We start from the raw sequence: 19684 nt of genomic DNA, 5'->3' as shown, positions 1-19684 counted from the left end.
TTATAAAACTCATTTTGTAACATAAAAAAAATGCTACATGTAGGGTCACAGGGATGATGGAGTCTATTCCAGCATCAGAAACAGACATTCACACACCTAAAGTCATGTTTTAGGGTCACCAATTCACACCGAAACACCGTGAGAAAACCCACGTATGCAACTCAGGGAGAGCATGCAAACTCCACACAGAAAGGCCTCCTCTCAGCTGAGTCCAAACAGTGACCTTCTTGCTGTAAGATGCTACCCACTGTGCAATAGCCTAACAAAACTCTTCTTTACACGTTATGCTGTGTCTGCATCTTTTTACACATAAAAACCCCTCTTAGGCTCAACTTAATTAAAAAATAGTCAGTGGTTCCACACAATGGAAACATGTTATCTCTACTAAAATATTTAATGTAAAATGAACTTAAACTTAACTTAGACATGTCCAAACTTGATTGAATCAAGTTATTTTGAGGCAAACTATTTAGTGTAAATTCCATTGTTTGGTGAAAATAGTGTCAGTAAAGTATCTACACGCAAAATATCTACACAATTAGTAATCTACACATAGAAGACACACATAAGGTAATTTTAATGTCAGTACTTATGTGGGATAAAAATAAAATGATTTTTTTTAAATCAAAAAAATTATTAAATCTAATTTATATTTAGTACACATGAATGAATTACATGAATGAAAAACTGAAATAAGGTTATGGTACTGTAAAATATTGAAATGTCTCACAGTGTATCCAGCCCCATGCAAAGTATGATGGGAAGTAGAAATCCAGGTCCTAGTTTCGAATGCTACTTTAACACAACAAAAATCATTCATGTAATCCCAACACAAATCGATAGAAGAAAATTGGTTGAACAAGATCAAATTAAGTTGTGAGGACATCCTGAAAGAATTTAAAGAATTGTTAACTTGTTTTGTCTTTTTGTGTGTGTGTGTGTTTTTGTAAGCTGCTGTGTCAGTGTTGTGGGTGTGATCAATGAGGCACATATTCCTTTTGTAATTGGAAAAAAAAGTATTTGTACAGCACAATTTGTCAGGTTCCATGTGAACACATAATTTGAACAGTTTAAAATAAGAAAAAGTCACAAAGTAATTTTTTGATCTCCATGCAAAGTTAACCCATGCATGAGTATAGCAATAGACCTTTCCAGAATTCATTCTAAAAGGTAAGTGTAAGTGTTCATGTGTAGTAAAATGTAAGTTAAATTAATTTTTTGAAGAAAAAGGAATTGTATCGCTTCCCACATACAATCTGTTTTCCTCTGGCAATGTTTCTATTTGGCAGTACTGATGGGAATTTTGCAGCTTTTAGAAACAACTCTTAACAATAAAGGCAGTCTGCTTTACTCATTATATGGAAGTAGTGCGCCGAAAATATACAAGGAGTATGCTTAAATTTGTTTTATTAAGATTCAACACTAAGTGTGCACAATTAACAGGAAAAAAACTCAATGAGGGCGCTCAACCACGAAAAAATTAAGAAAAAGGAAGTAAAAGTTGCCACACCACCACAAATTTTTATTTCATGTTCTCACATCACAGGTGACACAGGAGTCCAATGGCTCTTCATCAAATTTGTTTTATTACAATTACGCTTATTACAATTTAATAAGATAAATCTATTAATGTGTCATATGTAACTTGGAGTGGAGCAAGACAGTAATAACAGGCAGTGTTGCAGTTTAAACTATAATCCAAATGGCAGCAAATATATGCCAACATGATGAAAAACAACAGCAAAAAATGAGAACAGGAAAATCAAAGGACAACAATGCTTAACCGACTAAAAAGATCCCACCCATATTATTCTTCTGAGCCCAAAATGAATATGATAGCCTATATATTGAATATTATCTTTGCAGCAATGATTCTCAATTTCACATTCAAGGACATAAGACTAAATTGATCAGAAAAAGGAGGCAGAAGAAAAATTGTTTCATTTTTTAACCCCATTTGCCATGCCAGGTTTTTCATCTCTGTGTTTAGTGATGCAAATATCACCATCTGCTAATCCTGCATTTATATAGCGCGAAAGAGAACTGTATTCTGGCACGCTGTGCGCACGGTATAGCCTATATATAAATAAAAATATAACCTCAAAGGGATACTTCACCATAAAATGAAAATTAAATCACTATTTACTAACCCTGGTGTTGTTCTAATACAGTGTGCCATTATTTTTCGGACCACAGAGAAATGAAAAAAAAAAGAAGTCCCGCTCGTGCTCGTCCATATAACAGTAGTGAATTGCGACCATTATCAAGCTTTAAAAAAAAGATGCAAACGCATCACAGAAAGCGCATTCATTAGTTCACTCCAACTTGCCAAGAGAAATCAAGAATAAAAAGAACACGACGTTAAATACAATACCTAGAATTCCCCAAAAAAAAGTATCGATGCACTTTCTTCACTGAACTAAATATCTCCAGACTGGAACTCCAGCTCTCAGTCAGAATGACAAGTTGACAGATGTGAATGTGATAAGTTCTTGTTAACAAAAAGGATATATTTCACCTCAGAATAGAAAGTGCATGGATTTTATTTCATGTCGTGATTTACTACAACTAGTGTGCTTTTTTTGGGGGGGGTGAGTTAGAGTTAACTGCGGCCCTATCAGAGTCTCATGAATATGAACAGAAGGCCAAGCTCAGGATTTTCTGTAAATAATACATTAAATTACGGTTTGTTTTTTACTAAACCCTATCATATACCCCCAGCATACTTGAAACACATGAAACATCGGACCATACTATGATCCTTTTGAGTCTTTTTTTAAAAGCTTGATTCGGGTCACACTATTCGCTGCCATTATGTACGAGTACGAGCACGAGCAGGACGTTTTTATTTTTTTATTTCTTCTTTTGTGGCCCGATAAAGAAAGAATGGCATAAGGCATTAGAAAAACACCAGGGCGAGTAAATGATGACTTAATTTTCAGTTTAGGGGTAAACTATCCCTAACCCTAATAACAAATGCTTTTTAAATAACTATCCATATCCCAAACTGCTACCAGTCTCATTTTAGCTTTGCTATGTCTTAAAAAGCGATCACTTGTTTTTCACATTGTTTTAAGGCCTATACTGTCAGGATTTTGAATTTTCATTTGCTTTCACTCCACTGCCTCAGGATGTCCTCTGCTGCTTGCAGGGTAGAGTCCTCCTATTAATATTAACGAAAATATTAATGAAATAATATAAACAACATTTTAACAGGGTGAACTACAGATCACAATCACTTTTCCTGCATTAATGTATGATTCACCTATATAAAGCAACCTATATTGCATCTAAAATTATTAGGGCTGTCAAAATTAACAGTTAACTTTGTTAAGGTTTAACAGAGAAAACTAAAAACACTAGTCATGGTGATAATTCAACTTGATAACAGTCTCCAAAGCATACAATTGGCTTCCAATAAAACATTGACATCCCAAATAATTAAGCAATTTTATTTCTAAAATGCCTATTTCAAATGATTTCATGTTTAATTTCTGTCTTCAAAATACCTTTACGAAGCAGAATCTGATGTATTTCTGGAATTCTTCTCTGTGTTCCGGGCTGTAGAATGCAGACACAGGGATAGTTGCCAGTCCCTATTCAGAAGTGAAGAACTTGCTTTAATAATTTAAAAACATATTTTGCTATATAGATTAAAGATTTTATAAATACTCATGCTTAAAAGTACCTTCTCTTTTATGAGCCATTTCACAAATCTGTAGTCATAGAGTTCGTCTTTAGTACCAGGGTCAGTAAGGTTGACATCTTAAAGAACAACATTTAAAATCAAAAAGCAATATTAAGATCACTTTTCACATTTCAGGCAGATAGATCGGGAATTCACTGATGTGAAAATTGTATTTCTATAATCCATGATTATTATATTATATATATATATATATATATATATATATATATATATATAAAATAGTTCCTGTTTTAATACTTTGTTCTACACTTTTTCTGTTGCTCACTAAGATTTGAGATATCTGCAATCATGAAGTATCCTCCCTGAGGCAGAATAGGTTTTAGGCCAACGCTCTTCAGACAATCTGCCAGTCTCAGTCGCTTTTCATGAAGATGGACGGGTAACTGGAGGAAATAGCTGTCCTCTGTTCCAAATAAATCATATTCCCTCTGAAAACCTACTGCTACAGCTTCCTTAAGAAACAATAATTGACAATGTCAGTCCACTAAAAATTTCAAATGAAAAAAAAATTACACAAACTTTATATTTAAAACTCAGGAGCATTGTTTTACCTGGGCAGCTGTGGCACAGTGATAGACTGAGTTCTGATGGACGGTTTTTAAGTGCTTCAGGATATGCCCTGATCCCATTGCCCAACCCACCTACATTAAAATAAAGTAATGTGATGACAAAAACAGAGATAATCTAAAATAACCAACTGCTGAGGCACTTCCAGCCAGCCAAAGACAGAATGACAAATCTAGCCAATTAATATTGCAAAAAACAAACCCTGCTGAATTTGGCCAGCTCACCTTCCACCCTGTGGCACTGAAAGTCTTGCCAGCACTCCCAATGGTGACAGTGCGTTCCCACATACCTGGCAGACTGGCTGTCAAAACAAAAGTGATTTTTCTTTAAAAGTCCACAAAACGTTTATATTGCATTATTCGCAGAGTTTTGCTCTTACCGATCTTCACATGTTTCGTTCCATCATATGTGAGCCACTCGTACACCTCGTCGCTGATGCAAATGGCGTCATGTTTAATGCATAAGTCAGCAATCACCTGAAGTTCCTCCTGCTGATAGACCTGCAAGAAACCACAGTTAGGGTTAGGCTGAGCATATAGGCATATGTATCTGAGCTGGAAGTTTTTGAAGGTTAACCACAGTTTCAGCTTCAGCTCTGAATGATCGGAATTTACATTTTTATATAAATTACACTACCATTTTGGGGGCAGTTTTTGAAGAAATACTGCAGCATACAGAACAAAGGTGACAGTAAAGGCATTTTTATTTCAAATAAATTATGTTCTTCTGAACTTTCTATTCATCAAAGAATCATGATTTCTATCAAAATATTAAGTCATTTCTTGACGGATTTTGTGAAATTCGCTTGTATAAAAATATATTGGTTAAAGTATAAGAATGGGTAAAATTGTCTTCTGTTTGTTGGTGACTCACCTTGCCAAGAGGGTTATTAGGAGTGTTAATGACAATGGCTTTGGTACGAGGACTAAATTTACTCGCCAACTCTGCTGGAGACAACACCCAGTCAGCACTGGATAAAGCAGGACCACAGCCTTCCCTCTGTCAATACACATCAAGTATTATTCAAAAGAAACATTTTAATCTCAGATCAAGTTGACAGATCTTGTCACATGATATAAGAACATACTGGTTTAAGGGGCACATATATAGCTGTTCCTCCCGCCATCTTTACCATTGGCCGATAACAGTCAAAGAATGGCTCCACAATAATCACCTGCTCATGAAAAGGAAAAAAGGGGCATTTTGATATCACATATTGAACATAAGGAAACAGACATTGAGTGACTTTTTTATTCTCTTCTAACAATGTATCACAGTATAAAATATAATTTAATGAACATGAATATTGCCTTGACAACGATAACTGTACCTCATCACCTTCATCAATAAGAGCCTGGAAAGTGCAGAAAAGTGCTTGATATGCTCCAACAGAAACCAAGATATCCTCTATTGGATCTATTTCCCGACCAACAATCCTACTGAAGAACTTGGCCAGGATCTTCACAAGATTTGGGTGGCCCTGTATGACAGCATGTTGTTAGATTCTTTCACAAAGCTTTACTAATATACTTATTATATTATGCAGCAGTTGTTCATTTAGTAAACAAGCAAATAGTTCATTCTATATCTTACAAAAGCACGTGTGTACTGGTGCATGGGGAAACCTCCATTCAGTGCTTTGCAGAAGGCTTCCTGAATGAAGCTAGGAGGGGGGAAATCAGGGAACCCTTGACCCAGGTTCACAGCCTTATAATCAGCAGCCAGCTGAGTGAATTCCACCCTACACAAAAGGAATACCATGGAGTTTTAAACATACAAATGCATTTACTTTACTTCAATATGTGGGATGCAGAATGGTAAGGTAGATCTATCCATAGATATCATATATGATGTCTATGGATCTATCTTTACTGTAACCAGATAGTGACACAGCACCTTTTAATACGGGAATTACTATTTAGCGCCATCTTGCGACTCAAAACTGTTATTGCGACTACCGACTATAAATATGGAGGACAGTATGCTACTTTGAATATTTATTGTATCATATTTAAATGTTTATAGTAAGATTTTGCAGTGTTCGTTGTTGCTTGACCATTTTTTTCTACGTAATACAATAACTCAATATGTCCATGAATTTCCTTGTTTGGTAAATGCCGTGTAATAAGTCGAATGGACAGCGGCAGTCTTATACTTTCACTTGCTTTATAGGCCATGAAACTACTTACCATATATTTTTGTCAATTCCTTCAATCCTTCTCGCGTGCAATTTACGAGACATTATGCCCTGCGTGATAAAGCAGAAAAGAATGTAATAAGACAAAACGATTTCAAATTACACCACTAAACCACAATTTCAGGAATACCGATCGAGTGTTAAATGTCTCCTATACCTTATCATGAAAACCTGCGATTGCCAATCTGTTTGACAACGAGGGTCCAATTACTGCCGCTCTTCTCCACATGCAGTTTTCTAATAAATTTACTACAGGTTTTCTGCTAAAGCCGTAAATCAATAACACACAGTAACAGATTAGAATCAGGCCACATCTCTAGTAACTGAACTGTCAACATTAAAATGACGTGCAGTTAATGATTCAGACATGACAGTATCTTGTCCTTTGGATTTAACGTTAGGGATTAAAGATACAAACGAAACAACGATAATGTGGTAAATGTCGACTTAACTCTGTATTCTAAAAACGAATGCACAAAACTTTCTGTTTCGTACCAAACCTTGATGGTTTACTTCCCCCAATTAAGACGTCATACATTTTCTTCTTTGAGCCAATGAACCTGCGAGCAGAGCTCCTCCTCCAGGCAGCAGACTTCTCTTAAAGGGAGATACAGGCGAAGTAGATAAAACAAAATTATATATTTTGAAGAATGTCTTGAGCAGAAGAAATAAATTCGTACAGGTTTGGAATAACTTGAAGGTGAGTAAATGATAACCGAATTTTCCCCGCTGTGGGCGGGGCCAGTGACTACTAGCACTAACCCTGTCAACATACACATTGTAATTTGTAATGATTAATCTTTTTGTACAATGTTTAAACACACAAAATGAGAACAAAAGAGGCAAATAATAATAATAAAAGTATTTTTCTTTTCTCTTGCTTATTTCCCAATCTAGCATTATAATAAACCTTGCATAATACACCATGAATAGTGTTGGCTCTATGACAATTTGCTTTATGTACCTCTACTGTAAGTGACGTTGGATATGTCTGCTAAATCAATAAATGTAAATAAACGACTCCAACCTTAGCTTGGCAGAATAATAAAGACACAAAATATGGACACAAATTATTCTCTTTATAAAGATAAAATCTTAAAAGTGACAACAGAAAAAAAAACAATTTCTTCACATTAACATTTTGTGAAAAATGTGTGCATTTTTAATGTCTTTTTCAGTTCTGAAGTACAAGGCAAAGTCCTTTCCCCCCCATTCCGCCTTTCTGCCTATAAGTCAGCCTTCTTGAGATCCCCAGGCAGCACACGACCCTTTTTTCTTGCCCTCTGTTTGCGCTTCTCTATCTTGGCATCCTTGCGTTGCTTTATATTCCTTTTCCGCTTGTCTTGTCTCTTTTGCATCTTCTCCACAACTTGCTGGCTCCTCTTTGTCCACTTCTTTTTCTTCTGAGTTTTCATTTTCTCCTTCTTCTTCAATGATTTGTGCAAGAGTTCCTCATTGTCTTTGATCTTCATACCTTCAGCTTTGTAGAGAACATTGGTCCACCTCATCTTCTCTTCCTCTTTTTCTGCTTTGCTTTCATCCTTCTCCCTAAGCTGCTCCAGGTAATCTTTCCTCGCCTCAATGCGTGTTAAAAGCTGCTTGTAGTTTTTACCAGTGAGCGGAGTCAGCATTCCTTTCACTTTCCTTTTCTTTTTATTCAGGATCAGCTTTGTTCCTTTGTCCACATAGTCTTCTCCAACATCCATCTTATTGAAGACGATGAAGCTCTGCTCCGTTTTGGCAGGCGTGCTAGATGTAGAGCTGACTTGCAGTTGAGGTTCTGCTGTTTCTTTGTCATCTTCTCCTGCCTGCAATGCTGCAGCATCTGCTAACTTTTTCATTCGAAACTCTTTCCTTTTCCTCTTACGACGCTCCCTTTCTTGTTTTCGTTTTTCTCGTTTTTTCTTTACCTCCTCCGAAGAAGGATCTTTAGGAGTGCCCTGAAAAAAGCACATAAATACTTGACTTAAAATCTCCTAAATGTGTAATATAATACATTTCTTATTTTATTCATGTAATACTTTTTTTATTTAAAAATACAAGTAATGTTTGTTGTTTAAGAAAAACATCATGTAGCTTTTATGAACAATTTACGCAATTACTCTGACCCGTAGAAAACATATATGCTCTTAAGTAAAGAGATTTCAGCATTTTAACACTAAATATACCTCTGACAGACATGGCATTTTCTTTCATTTTAAATCTTTTAGTCCAACTGGAGCATGTACCTGTCCACGAGACTCCTCAATCTTCTGGTGGAGCCTCTGGCGAAGAATGTCCACAGCATTAAATTCCTGTGATGTTCCACCTAACAGGGATGTATCAGTTCAAATAAAGCATTCTGAAGTAACTAATATTCTCTCTTTACAAACTGCTTTTTTACCCTCAGTCTTCTTTTGTGTCTCTGAAATCCCATTCTGAACATTTTTTCTCTGAGCTGGAGGTACTGCAGGCCCAGTGCTCTTTGAAACTGGTTTATTTTTGCTTGTATTCATATTATCTCCTTTTGTTGGCTTTTGCTTGTTCTTTTTCTTCTTTGGAGGCGCACCATCTTTGACCCCACTGCCTTGGAATGGAACTAAAGGGGGATTAATACAACTTTATTAAATATAATTATTAGCAAAAAGGTTATTTTGTGCTTCTTCCAACTGCTGACTTGAAAATTCAAACTTAGCATGAATAAATATATAAACCAACAATAACGATTTCCCCACAGCTGCAGGTGACTATTCAATATTAAAATCATTGATGTGAGAACATTACCATAGGGTCTTTTCTTTGGCTCCTTGTTCTGAGACACACATACTTTACGCGTCAACTTCTCCAGGTAATCATACTTCGCAGCAAGGCTGGCCATGATTCCTCTTACAAACAAACTAATAAATAACAAATACATCAATTAATAAATGTAGTAAACGTATCATTATGCGTTTAACTTGTTCGAAATGTTTACCTCGCACAATAAAATAAACGTCGTAATTTCACCGCACAACTTCTGTGATGTTTTAACTGTGTTCCATCAGCTGGAGAATAAATATAAAGGCATTTTACCTCCCTAGAAATTGCACACTCGTCACTGAATCGGATAAAAGCCTTCAAATGTGGATTGAATACGACAGCCCTAATAACTTCACCAAATGTGTATTCAGAAACATGCACATGTGTGTTCGATCTCGCGCATGCGCATGGTGGTTCAGAATCCCCGGAAATGGTTACATTGAAAGCATTCCCCTGAAAGCACAAGCCATGTTATGTAGTCGACCTGATAGTTGCTGTTTAGGTTACAACAAGCCCAGCTATCATGAGCAGTTTCAGATTAATGCTGATGTTCTCTCATAATACATTTAAGATCATTCAAGGAAGTGTAAGTTAATTTTCATTTTCTTCCACCTCATAAAGCAGATTTCAATTAAAATAATGTTTATTTACTATCAAAATGTTTGTAATTTATTCTTGACAGTTAAAGTGTAGTTCATTTGTTCTTTTTTCAGATTCTCATCTCACCCAAGAGGACCCTGTTTGTGACGCGACAGGGTTTATTCAGGCGGCAGGATGCCCCAGTGCTTCGGTGTAATTCTCTTTACGTTACTCATTTACTAAATTCTTAATTCTCAATAGATTGACTAACATTACCATTCATTACTTTGTGTTCGGTAAGATTTTGAATGTTTTTTTAAGTTTTAAATATCTGTTTTCTATTTTAATTTATTTTAAAATATAGCATCATTACTCCAGTCTTTGAGTCACATGACCCTTAAGAAATCATTCTAATATGCTGATTTGCAGCTCAAGAAACATTTCTTATTAATAATGATTAAAAAACCGCTGTGCTGTTGGTGGAAACTGAAATGACAACATTTATTTGAAATATATATTTTTAAAACAATGTAAAAGCATATTTTGTCACTTTTGATCAATTTAATGCATCCTTGCTTAATAAAATTATTAATTTCTGTTGAACCTTAAATGTTTTGAATGGTAGTGTAAAATAAAAAAGGTTAACAGTTAGAGTGAGTTTCTAATAGGCTAAAGACTTAAATATAGCTGTCTTTCTTTCAGGCATTATGCTTGAACAAATGTTATGATTTTTAAACTGTTTTTTATTCATAGGTTACCTATCCAGGTTTAGTCAGCGCTTAAGTTCCACTGTTGCGGGAACGGAGAAAGGAGAAGACTCCTTCCTGAAGTGGTTACTCTTGTTAATACCTGCCACCACCTTTTGTCTTGGAACATGGCAGGTACATTCATGAGGGTGGTGTTTATCTGTAAAAAATAAAAATCATAACTAAAACTGCAATTAGCTTTTGATTTTGTAGTTAAAACGCAGAGAGTGGAAGCTGGAGCTGATCCGTGATCTTCAGAGCCTGACGACTTCAGAGCCTATCCCACTGCCCATAGAGTGAGTCTGTGCCTTCTCCACATCTGAGAGCCATACTCTCCAGTGTTATTAAACTTAGACGTTGTGATGAAGTGGTAATGTAATCTGTGTGTGACAGTTCTATGGAAATAAAACAGCTGGAGTACAGGCGAGTGAAGGTACGTGGGCGTTTTGATCACTCAAAAGAGCTGTATGTCCTGCCCCGCTCCCCTGTGGACCCTGAGAGAGAGACCCGTGAGGCAGGCAGGATTTCCTCCAACGCTGAGAGCGGAGCTAATGTCATTACTCCATTCTACTGCACTGATCTGGGGTAAAAACACAATCTATTTAGATTCCACTGAATTATGTACACCTGCCTTGCACTCTAATATGGGCGTAAAAACTTTCTGGATCAATTTTTAGGATCACTATCTTGGTGAACAGAGGTTATGTACCCAAAGCTAAGATCAGACCAGAAACCAGGATGAAGGGACAGGTAATAATGTCTTTTTGATCTCGATCAAATCCATGCATAAACATTATCATCTCACATCAGGGTCTTACTGTATTCATTTTTTTCTCTGAGACTCTAGATTTTTTTAAATTACATTATCTTAATCTTTCTACATGTTAAATAATTTTTGAGGTTGTTTATGTTTTCTAAAAGGTGACTGAGGATGTGGATCTTGTTGGCGTGGTGCGTTTAACCGAGCAGCGGAAACCATTTGTCCCTCAAAACAATGTGAAGGCAAATAGTTGGCACTATCGGGATCTGGAGGCCATGGCGAATGTCACTGGTGCTGAGGAGATCTTCATTGATGCTGTGTTTGGTTAGAGCTGCTCTTAATATACTAACTTTTGGTGAATATTTAGTATAAACCCATAAAACGTTTTGCCCAGTGATCACATCAAATGTTATGAATGTGAGTCAGTTAAAATCTTTTTCTGTTCCTTCATTCAGACAGCACAATACCTGGTGGGCCAATAGGAGGGCAGACAAGAGTGGCCTTGAGAAATGAACACATGCAATATGTCATCACATGGTTTGTTAAACACACTTTTACTCATTCACTGTCATGCCTCAAAACATGCCTTACTTGTCTGGATTGCTAAATGGACAGTTATTTTTATTTAAGTCCTCATGCATTTATTCTTGAATTGAAAAAGAAACAAAATTGCTTTAAAACTATGTGATTGAGGTGAACTGTTTTTATTGTTAAAAACTGAATATTTATTTATTGCTTTTTTTTTAGGTATGGACTGTGTGCTGCCACCTCCTACATGTGGTATGCAAAATTCATCAAGCGTATTGCTTTATAAAAAATGGCAGCACTTTGCCCTTGTGGAATATTCACTGTAGAATAATAAAGCTCTTTCAATGTTGAACCAATACTGTTAATAAAGATGTGGATCTGTTGGCTGATAAAATAATGAATTAGTTAAAAACTTCATTCTATGATACAAATGTTATAAAAGGGAATTATCCTCTAAAGCAGTGGTTCTCAACCAGGGGGCCTCAGTAAACTTCAAAGGATAACACAAAATTCTGTAAACTGCCATAATTTTTATGAAAAACCGTATGAATCACTAAATATATCTTATCAAAACAAAACTCTTAGTTTTGGTTAAGTTTGAAACAAGTAGTGTTTCCAGCAGGAATTCTGGAGTAAATGGGTATGCAACCGCTCTTGTGGTAATTTGATGTCATACACCGTTTGGACTGTACAGCACTGCTTCAAGTCGAACAATGATATTTGAGCCAATAAGGACATTGGTGCTTTTCATGTGGCAGTCAAAAATGTTTATCTTATTGAAATGTACTGTTTTGTATTTTCAGGGGATTTTACTGTACAAAATTATATTTATGCAGCAGTTCTAATCCATTTATTCACTGAGCATAGATCTGAACATGAAATTTCCAACTTACAATTTCATAAATTTTAAATGCTTTGCAGCACAGACTTAAGTGTATACAGTCTTTTAGGGCCACTGGAGGAAAATAGGGGAGGGTCATGTCTTTTTATTCTTTGTTGAGGGGAGGGTCATTCAACATTTTTTAGTCTAGGACGAGGGTCACCCAACTTTTGTTTTCAACTATTTTTTCCATGTAGCTTTATGTGTCTCTCTCGGTCTCGGTCCCCCATCGCTATAAGATGGGTCTGACCAGGGGTTAAATTGGAATTTATTATGTAGGGGTGCTCCCCCTAGGGGGGTCCGGGGGCATGCCCCACCCAGGATTTTTTTTTTTTTTTTGAAAAATAAACCATTAAATAGCACTTTCTGGAGAGTTTTGTGCAAAGAAATGGAGAAATTGAGTATTACATGAAATGTGGAAAAACTGCAAGGTTAAGAGCATATACTTTGTTTTGTTGTAGTATCAACAGGTATTACGACATTTAGCATTTACATTACTGTTAATCAATCATCACTTTATTACACATTGTATTACCTTGTTATGATATATAGCGACCCATAGGCTACAATGTGCCAAACATAATGTGCCACATGAAGAGACAGTGCAGCATATGACAGTAGCAACAGCTGAAAAGATTTGGGTCTGTGGTGACCAGGTCCACCTCACACACTTCCTTCTCCCATTCTCTCTCTTTACTACTACAACACACACACTCATCCTACTCTGCATCATTTCTCATCAAGATATGCACAAGTCACAAAAATAAAATCAATCTATCCTTGTTGAAAGGTTGCTTGGTAGCTAAATGTAGGTCTAGCAAGTCTTATATTTCTGTAATTCACACAGATCAAATACAAATATGCTGACTGAATATATTGCTAGTTTATTTTGAGTAGCCAGCTAGCAGTTCTCTGGCAGTTTGCTGATAATCCGGTGTCTGATTCTTTAAATCATATTAATAAATTCTTTAAAAATGGGCAATTCCAGCGTTATGGACGTGACATTTGCAGTCAAAACTTGAAATATAAATGATAAGAAAATGCATTCAATACTGAAACGTCTGTTATATATCCATACACCCTTATTAAAGGAGTCAAGACATTAGAAAAGTATCAGTCTACACATGAGTTTTATATTTAATATGAACTAAATACACGTGACGTGACAACAAATCTTATAACTTTTAGATGGCAAAATATATTTGAATAATTCTACGAATTAGGCTACACTGCGCAAAACAAAAGTAGGCTAATAACCGGATGAAGAAGGGTCGGCCTCCACAGAACATAAATTATTTTTTATTTTATTTTTCGTGTTGGCATTTGAGGAAATAAACAATGTTACGGACGTGACAGTTCTACGTTACGGAAATGGCCGCTCTGAAAGCGACTTCAGAAAGCACAAAGCCTTTGTTTAAAGTAAATTTCCATTTTATTAATTGTATCTTAATTTTAATAAATGTTTAATCAACTAATTGCCTGAATTTAATAAAGAAGTAAATATAGTAGAAAATAGATCATCATGACACGGAGTCGCCGGCGCGTGAACTGGACTCTCGTCTCATAAATGAACCGAAACTCAGGGTTTAATGTAGGCTATCCTACTTGCCTCACAGACTTGAGAAATATATAGAAAGCTTGATGTCTACTTTTAAGCAGAACATTTAAAAACGAAAAAGACTTCTCTGCTTATGTAGGCCTATCCGTATGAAATCTGCATTTCTCTGTGGCACGTTACTGTGAAGATCGCGAGTCAGCATCGTCAACTTCATCTTGAAGCCGACACACTGAAGGCCTCATTATGCTTCTGCGTCTCCACTACGGCGTCGTGGCCGTGTTATGGTTCTGCGCCAGGTTGAGTTGCATCGCGGTGCATCTGACCAATCACAGCCCTTGTGGTCTGCGTCGCCTCGACGCGTAGTTAAAATTTTTTGGAGGTGGACGTCGAGCTACGGCGGAGGGGTTTGCGGGGGTACGCTGTCGATTCGACGCAGAAGCATAAAACAGGCTTTACACAGAAAAACCTTGTTTATTAATAAACAATTCAAATCTCTCCTTGCTATATTTGACATTCATAATCATTACGTGTGCCGGTTCTTTGTGGCAGCTTTAAGATACTTTATTGGGAGCACCACCCTTGTTACATGAACGCGTCACCACTGCATCAGCACCGAAAACATTTTTTTTTTCTCTAAAATAAAATAAATGATACGAACTGAATTGTAGGTTTGGTCTATTGTTACAGCCTTAGTAAGATGAGAAAGCAGGAGTTTAGTCGTTTGTCATGGTTGTAAAAAAACAATGGCTATCTGAACATCTTTGTCAAGCGCAAAGATGTCATGCCTTTTTTCACAATCATTTTGGAGGGTCATAGAAAAATGTATTACTGGCGAAGGGAGGGTCAAGTCTTTTTTGACTACAGATCTCAAAACTCCTCCGGTGGCCCCTTAACCCTCTGGTGCTCTTTGGTCATTTGACTGAATTTTTACTTTATCAGAAAAGGAACAAAACTTGATAAAGGTTATGCGAACACAAATCATGGACATGATTCAAAAAGGTTATTCTGATTAAGTCACTAGTACTCCTGCATTGGAAATGAATGGGAATATAATTTCATCTAGTGGAAGCTTTTGGTACTGCGTGAACGATCTTCCTGTAAGCTCATTCTTTGAAATGTCAAACTCCAATTTGAAACGCGTTTAGATTTATGGCTTGATTTTCTTGCAGCTGTGAGTAAAATGTGTTTTGGATAGTATATTACATATACAATATGAATCTATTTTTGTGAATTTTTCATAAATGTAAATAACCTTAAGTTAGGGACTGTTCGTTTTTTATTTAATTATGGACATTAATGGGATGCCCTTGAAAATGTTGAAAACCATTTTTTACCGTCTATGGTTGAAATCCAGCTCTATAAGGTGGTTTAATTTAAATAATTTTTTTTTTAGAGATTTGTATAAAGGTTATAAAAATGTGTATAAATAGTACCTTAAATCATTCAGTTGAATGTATTGACTAATATGTAAAAAACTAAATATTGAAAGTTTAAAAAGAACTAGTCAAACTCAAGATACTTGTGAGCATTTTTATTTATTAAACAAGAACTCAACCCAGTTTAGTAGCTAGCTCCTTGGCCTTTGCCTTCTCGATTTTAGCAATGCGAGCAGTTGACTTGGAACCCAGGACATTGCCTCCCCAGTGACGACGGATCTGAAGAGAATTGAAACGGGAGAAAGAATTAGATTCAGAAATTTGGTTCTACAAAGTTAAATAAATTAGTTGAAAATAATAAAAGTGTATTGTATCAGTTCCAGCAATTGCAACCACAGTAGGAAACAAACTGACCTCCTCATATCGGTCATTGTAGTTGGTCTTGATAGCTTCCACCAGTTTAGCAAGAGCTGCTTTGTCTTCACTAAAGTGTGGGAGGGAAGGACAAAAACAAAACATTAACCACAAAAGGTCTTGTCCATAATGCCCAAATTAGTGTGAAACTGCAAATCATTTTGCTCAGGGTTAAAAAGCTCTTTGAAACCACATGGTTGTTCAGTTGAAGAAATTCAGACATCATTGCCATAGGATGTGCAGCACAAGAAAGTGAAACATGAATGTGTGCGTCACTCACGGGTTGGTCTGTGTGAAGGCAACAGAAGTGCAGGTCTTTCTGTGGACAAGTCTGCCCAGTCTGGCCTTGCCCTTGACAATGCAGTATGGGACACCCATCTTACGGCACAGAGCAGGCAAGAACACCACCAGCTACAGATGACAAATTAAACCAATTAAGAATCGACAACTAACCTCACATACAAATCAAACCAGAAGCCAAAACAATTCTATAAAGAATTGTTACAAAAACGCTCCTGAGAGACGTTGTGGTTGTTGCTCAGGGTTAAAAAGCTCGTATTTTTAATCTTCATTTTGAATTCAGGTGAAGAAATTCAAGACATCATTGCAAACAACCACACCAATTTATGACAAGATGCCCATTCTGTACAAAAAGAAAAGAGAAACACCTCAATGGGATCCACATCGTGCGCAATAACGACCAGCTGTGCCTTCTTGCTCTCCACTAATGTGGTCACTGTGTTCACACCTGAGAAATAACGAGACAAGAAAAGGTGTATATCTAGCACTAGACAAAGGGAGGCCTTGAAGTCAAAAAGGTTGAGAACTGATGGATTCTATGCACAAATGAGTAACTCACAACTCGGGAAAAGATTGTACCTTTCAGCGTCTTGATGGAAAAGATACTTTAAAAAAAGACCTACCTGCACGGAGAACTGGTGGCCTCTTAGTGGGCACGTCTCCCTTTCCAGCAGCCTTCTGTTCAGCACGAGCAAGCAGTCTCAGTTTCTTCTCCTGCTTGGTCTCCGGCCTGTACTTGTGGGCCAGCTTGAACAGCTGGGTAGCTACAGAAAGTTAAAATTTAAACAGTTTTATTTAAGTGTAAATGTAAAACCCATTAGTTTTTCAGCAATCAAAATTCTTACAATACATACAACAGTATGCACGTATGCAGTACAACATACAACAGTGCATCAGTGATCTTGGTGGGAACTGTCATCAATTTTTCAGATAGCAAATATTCTTCACATCATCTGCACACCCACAAAAATTCAAATGCCACACGTCTAATATAAAACATTTAGAGGCCGATCAAGGTTTTTACTGCTTAACTGGCGGAACTATTGGTTCCCTGTAAAAACACAACAAACAATAGTTTAATTCCCTCCAAGATATACGATGAGACTTGAAAATTACATTAAACCGGATAGTTCATCCAAAAAACAAGAGTCATTATTTACTCACCCTCATGTCGTTCCAAACCCGCAAGACTTTCGCCCATCTTCAGAACACAAATTAAAATCTTTTTAATGAAATCTGAGATCGCTCTGTCCCTCCATTGACAGTCTATACAACTACTTTACAGTCCCAGAAAGGCTAAAAAGACATCAAAGTCGTAAGTCTAGAGCCTTCAGTGGTCTGTCCTCAATTTGATAAAGCGAAGCAAGTGCTGTTTGCACCAAACTTTTTCACACCACTTTATTTACAAAATATTAATCTCAAACATGTGTTCACATAAACACACGTGTTGCTCTTGTGAACGTGTCGGAGATGAATATTTTGTAAAAGTAGTGAATTGTGCTTTTTTGCACAAACTAAAGGACTCACATTTCTTCATAAAATTGAGGTTAAACCAATGGAGGCACATGGATTAATTTAATCATGTCTTTACTACCTTTCTGGGGCTTGAAAGTGCTCGTTGCATAGACTGTCAATGGAGGAACAAATCTCTCAGATTTCATTAAGATCTTCATTTGGGTTCCAAAGAAACAAATCTTACAGGTTTGGAACGACATGAGGGCAAATAAATTACAGAATTTAAATTTTTGGGTGAACTATCCCTTTAATTATATTGTGAATTCTTTATATTATCAGGATTAATTCATTGTTAATTTTCTAGTAAAGCACTTCTACATTCAGCAGAAGTTTATTCACATTACAGATTAAAAACTATACTCTTACCAGCACATTTTCTATTTTTAGTTTTTGTATCGGCAAAATTCACCGTCATCGGCCTCTACATGCATTGTTGTACAGACAGCATCAGAATGTCAAAAGAGACTCACCGGTCTGGCGGTCCAGAGCCTGGGTGAACTGGTTGATCGCGGGGGGAACCTTCAGACGCTTGTAGAGAATAGCCCGCTGCCGCTGTAGCCTGACGTAACGTGGCCATTTCACAAATCGGGTCAGATCACGCTTCGGCTGGATGTCCTGACCTTAAGATTAAAGCACATGACTTTCATTTGCAATAAATGGCAAAAAAAAAATTTTTTAACTATCAATTGATTTCCAGGCATGTGTGCATCAGCGATCTTGGTGGAAGATTGTCAGCATTACTGTTAAGATAGCAAATATTCGTTACATCATCTGCACTTATTTGACCGTCACACACTGCAAACGACTGTGTGTTGACTCAAATCTCATCAATGGTCCAAGTGGTTACTCACCAATGCCAAAGTTCTTCGGCCTCTTCTCAAACAGAGGGTTCACGACTTTCTTGGCCTCATGCTTCTTGGCCACTGAAGGGGCTGGTGCCACCTTCTTCCCCTTTGCCTTTTTCCCCTTAGGCTATGGAGAGACACAACATTACTAAACTTGAGTCCACAATGAGCAGACAATTCAATAGAAACCACATTTTACAACTCTTGCTCAGTTTAAAAGTTGAGTTCTACACAATGTTCAGGTGAAGAAATTCAAGTCATCACTGCAAAAGCAAAAAAAAAAACACCCAACATTGTCAAGATACACCAACTTATTGTTTAACATTTGTTGTAACGTAATTGCTCAAACACTCTAGCATTGCAGATATATATGCTTACCCAACACTGCATTTTCATTTATCATAATTGGCAAATTAATTAACAAACGGGCATGTAATACTGTAGACTACAACAACGCATGTGTTTAAGAAACACCACCGGGCCGATCCGATTCATTTTTGGCCTACAAATCAATACGCTAATATGTTAGCATTCTAGTTATAGTCCATTATCGAGATACTCGTAGTAATAAACATGTTATTAAAATATTATAATAGTGAGTCCGTTTTAAAACTACGGACAACTAAATGCTTAGGATCTAAAGGCTCCAAATCTCGAGTCGTCACTGCTGACATAAAGCGGACACTAGACCTCATAGAAGTACACATAATTCTTCATCTACACTTAAAATGATCACAATTCTCGTACAGAGAGCAAGCGCTGGTGCTTTATTTTCCATAACCGATTTACTATGAGTCCTACAACATTCTACAAAACAGGATGCTTAAGGATTTTAAGAAGTGAATGCTACCAAGTCAAAACCATCCAACACTCACCATGTTGGTTCAGACGGAAAGGAAGAAGAAGAGGATTGTGGGAAATATAACTACCGC

The 19684-nt window shown here is 36.7% G+C and overlaps 5 protein-coding genes and 5 non-coding genes across 14 annotated transcripts; 1 reads left to right on the top strand and 9 right to left on the bottom strand.

The window, feature by feature from the left end:
* Positions 1 to 1501: 1501 nt before the first annotated feature.
* Positions 1502 to 7712, bottom strand: kyat1 (kynurenine aminotransferase 1). Of its 5 annotated transcripts, none has more exons than XM_077240572.1 (14): positions 6969 to 7179; positions 6631 to 6736; positions 6466 to 6524; positions 5870 to 6017; positions 5607 to 5756; positions 5364 to 5450; positions 5150 to 5275; positions 4656 to 4776; positions 4501 to 4577; positions 4261 to 4350; positions 3975 to 4161; positions 3689 to 3765; positions 3510 to 3596; positions 1502 to 3163 (listed from the first exon to the last, which is right to left on the bottom strand). In XM_077240572.1, exons 2-14 carry the CDS (start codon positions 6700 to 6702, stop codon positions 3104 to 3106), a joined length of 1341 nt encoding a protein of 446 aa, XP_077096687.1. In that variant the 5' UTR covers positions 6703 to 6736; positions 6969 to 7179; the 3' UTR covers positions 1502 to 3103. The 5 variants fall into 5 exon arrangements, with proteins under 5 accessions (XP_077096687.1, XP_077096689.1, XP_077096688.1 ...); XM_077240574.1 differs by having other exon boundaries at positions 6926 to 7035; XM_077240573.1 differs by having other exon boundaries at positions 6631 to 6733; positions 6969 to 7029.
* surf6 (surfeit 6) lies at positions 7534 to 9677 on the bottom strand. The gene is made up of 5 exons (XM_077240576.1): positions 9427 to 9677; positions 9237 to 9349; positions 8857 to 9051; positions 8702 to 8781; positions 7534 to 8413 (listed from the first exon to the last, which is right to left on the bottom strand). Exons 2-5 carry the CDS (start codon positions 9328 to 9330, stop codon positions 7700 to 7702), a joined length of 1083 nt encoding a protein of 360 aa, XP_077096691.1. The 5' UTR covers positions 9331 to 9349; positions 9427 to 9677; the 3' UTR covers positions 7534 to 7699.
* Positions 9678 to 9679: 2 nt separating this feature from the next.
* surf1 (SURF1 cytochrome c oxidase assembly factor) lies at positions 9680 to 12220 on the top strand. Its single transcript, XM_077240577.1, has 9 exons — positions 9680 to 9837; positions 9965 to 10043; positions 10584 to 10711; positions 10790 to 10872; positions 10970 to 11161; positions 11254 to 11326; positions 11498 to 11660; positions 11792 to 11873; positions 12084 to 12220. The coding sequence occupies exons 1-9, from the start codon at positions 9775 to 9777 to the stop codon at positions 12148 to 12150; spliced, it is 930 nt and encodes a 309-aa protein (XP_077096692.1). The 5' UTR covers positions 9680 to 9774; the 3' UTR covers positions 12151 to 12220.
* A 3598-nt stretch (positions 12221 to 15818) lies between these two features.
* LOC143748561 (large ribosomal subunit protein eL8) lies at positions 15819 to 19648 on the bottom strand. Its single transcript, XM_077240569.1, has 7 exons — positions 18759 to 19648; positions 18378 to 18527; positions 17016 to 17156; positions 16761 to 16840; positions 16373 to 16503; positions 16093 to 16162; positions 15819 to 15957 (listed from the first exon to the last, which is right to left on the bottom strand). The coding sequence occupies exons 5-7, from the start codon at positions 16468 to 16470 to the stop codon at positions 15853 to 15855; spliced, it is 273 nt and encodes a 90-aa protein (XP_077096684.1). The 5' UTR covers positions 16471 to 16503; positions 16761 to 16840; positions 17016 to 17156; positions 18378 to 18527; positions 18759 to 19648; the 3' UTR covers positions 15819 to 15852.
* On the bottom strand, positions 16253 to 16323 carry LOC143749316 (small nucleolar RNA SNORD36). The gene has a single exon (XR_013206911.1). It is a non-coding gene; the product is annotated as a small nucleolar RNA SNORD36 (small nucleolar RNA).
* LOC143749315 (small nucleolar RNA SNORD36) lies at positions 16626 to 16702 on the bottom strand. Its single transcript, XR_013206910.1, has one exon. It is a non-coding gene; the product is annotated as a small nucleolar RNA SNORD36 (small nucleolar RNA).
* Positions 16686 to 19142, bottom strand: LOC143749288 (large ribosomal subunit protein eL8-like). Its single transcript, XM_077241835.1, has 5 exons — positions 19131 to 19142; positions 18759 to 18879; positions 18378 to 18527; positions 17016 to 17156; positions 16686 to 16840 (listed from the first exon to the last, which is right to left on the bottom strand). Exons 1-5 carry the CDS (start codon positions 19140 to 19142, stop codon positions 16686 to 16688), a joined length of 579 nt encoding a protein of 192 aa, XP_077097950.1.
* Positions 17282 to 17350, bottom strand: LOC143749320 (small nucleolar RNA SNORD24). Its single transcript, XR_013206914.1, has one exon. It is a non-coding gene; the product is annotated as a small nucleolar RNA SNORD24 (small nucleolar RNA).
* LOC143749319 (small nucleolar RNA SNORD24) lies at positions 18612 to 18683 on the bottom strand. The gene has a single exon (XR_013206913.1). It is a non-coding gene; the product is annotated as a small nucleolar RNA SNORD24 (small nucleolar RNA).
* LOC143749317 (small nucleolar RNA SNORD36) lies at positions 18956 to 19021 on the bottom strand. Its single transcript, XR_013206912.1, has one exon. It is a non-coding gene; the product is annotated as a small nucleolar RNA SNORD36 (small nucleolar RNA).
* Positions 19649 to 19684: the final 36 nt, after the last annotated feature.

Source organism: Siphateles boraxobius, unplaced genomic scaffold, assembly GCF_051911475.1.
Source record: "Siphateles boraxobius isolate OS27281-9 unplaced genomic scaffold, OSU_SipBor_1 24, whole genome shotgun sequence".
NCBI lineage: Eukaryota > Metazoa > Chordata > Actinopteri > Cypriniformes > Leuciscidae > Siphateles > Siphateles boraxobius.
The sequence above is the reverse complement of the archived record's forward strand: the minus strand, read 5'-3'. Positions and strand labels throughout refer to the sequence as shown.

Coding starts and splice junctions, on each gene's coding strand:
- kyat1 (XM_077240571.1), bottom strand. CDS start 6,702: ATGTGGAGAAGAGCGGCAGTAATTGGACCCTCGTTGTCAAACAGATTG. Junction 4,351..4,500: donor TCAGTGCCACAGGGTGGAAG/GTGAGCTGGCCA, acceptor ATTTTAATGTAG/GTGGGTTGGGCAATGGGATC. Junction 4,162..4,260: donor ACTGTGCCACAGCTGCCCAG/GTAAAACAATGC, acceptor TTGTTTCTTAAG/GAAGCTGTAGCAGTAGGTTT.
- surf6 (XM_077240576.1), bottom strand. CDS start 9,330: ATGGCCAGCCTTGCTGCGAAGTATGATTACCTGGAGAAGTTGACGCGT. Junction 9,052..9,236: donor GCCAAAGAAAAGACCCTATG/GTAATGTTCTCA, acceptor ATCCCCCTTTAG/TTCCATTCCAAGGCAGTGGG. Junction 8,414..8,701: donor TTGAGGAGTCTCGTGGACAG/GTACATGCTCCA, acceptor TGCTTTTTTCAG/GGCACTCCTAAAGATCCTTC.
- surf1 (XM_077240577.1), top strand. CDS start 9,775: ATGAGCAGTTTCAGATTAATGCTGATGTTCTCTCATAATACATTTAAG. Junction 11,661..11,791: donor CTTCATTGATGCTGTGTTTG/GTTAGAGCTGCT, acceptor TCCTTCATTCAG/ACAGCACAATACCTGGTGGG. Junction 11,874..12,083: donor ATGCAATATGTCATCACATG/GTTTGTTAAACA, acceptor CTTTTTTTTTAG/GTATGGACTGTGTGCTGCCA.
- LOC143748561 (XM_077240569.1), bottom strand. CDS start 16,470: ATGGGTGTCCCATACTGCATTGTCAAGGGCAAGGCCAGACTGGGCAGA. Junction 16,163..16,372: donor GCCTTCACACAGACCAACCC/GTGAGTGACGCA, acceptor CCCACACTTTAG/TGAAGACAAAGCAGCTCTTG. Junction 15,958..16,092: donor ACAATGACCGATATGAGGAG/GTCAGTTTGTTT, acceptor AATTCTCTTCAG/ATCCGTCGTCACTGGGGAGG.
- LOC143749288 (XM_077241835.1), bottom strand. Junction 18,528..18,758: donor GCCGAAGAACTTTGGCATTG/GTGAGTAACCAC, acceptor TTTAATCTTAAG/GTCAGGACATCCAGCCGAAG. Junction 16,841..17,015: donor GCCACCAGTTCTCCGTGCAG/GTAGGTCTTTTT, acceptor GTTATTTCTCAG/GTGTGAACACAGTGACCACA.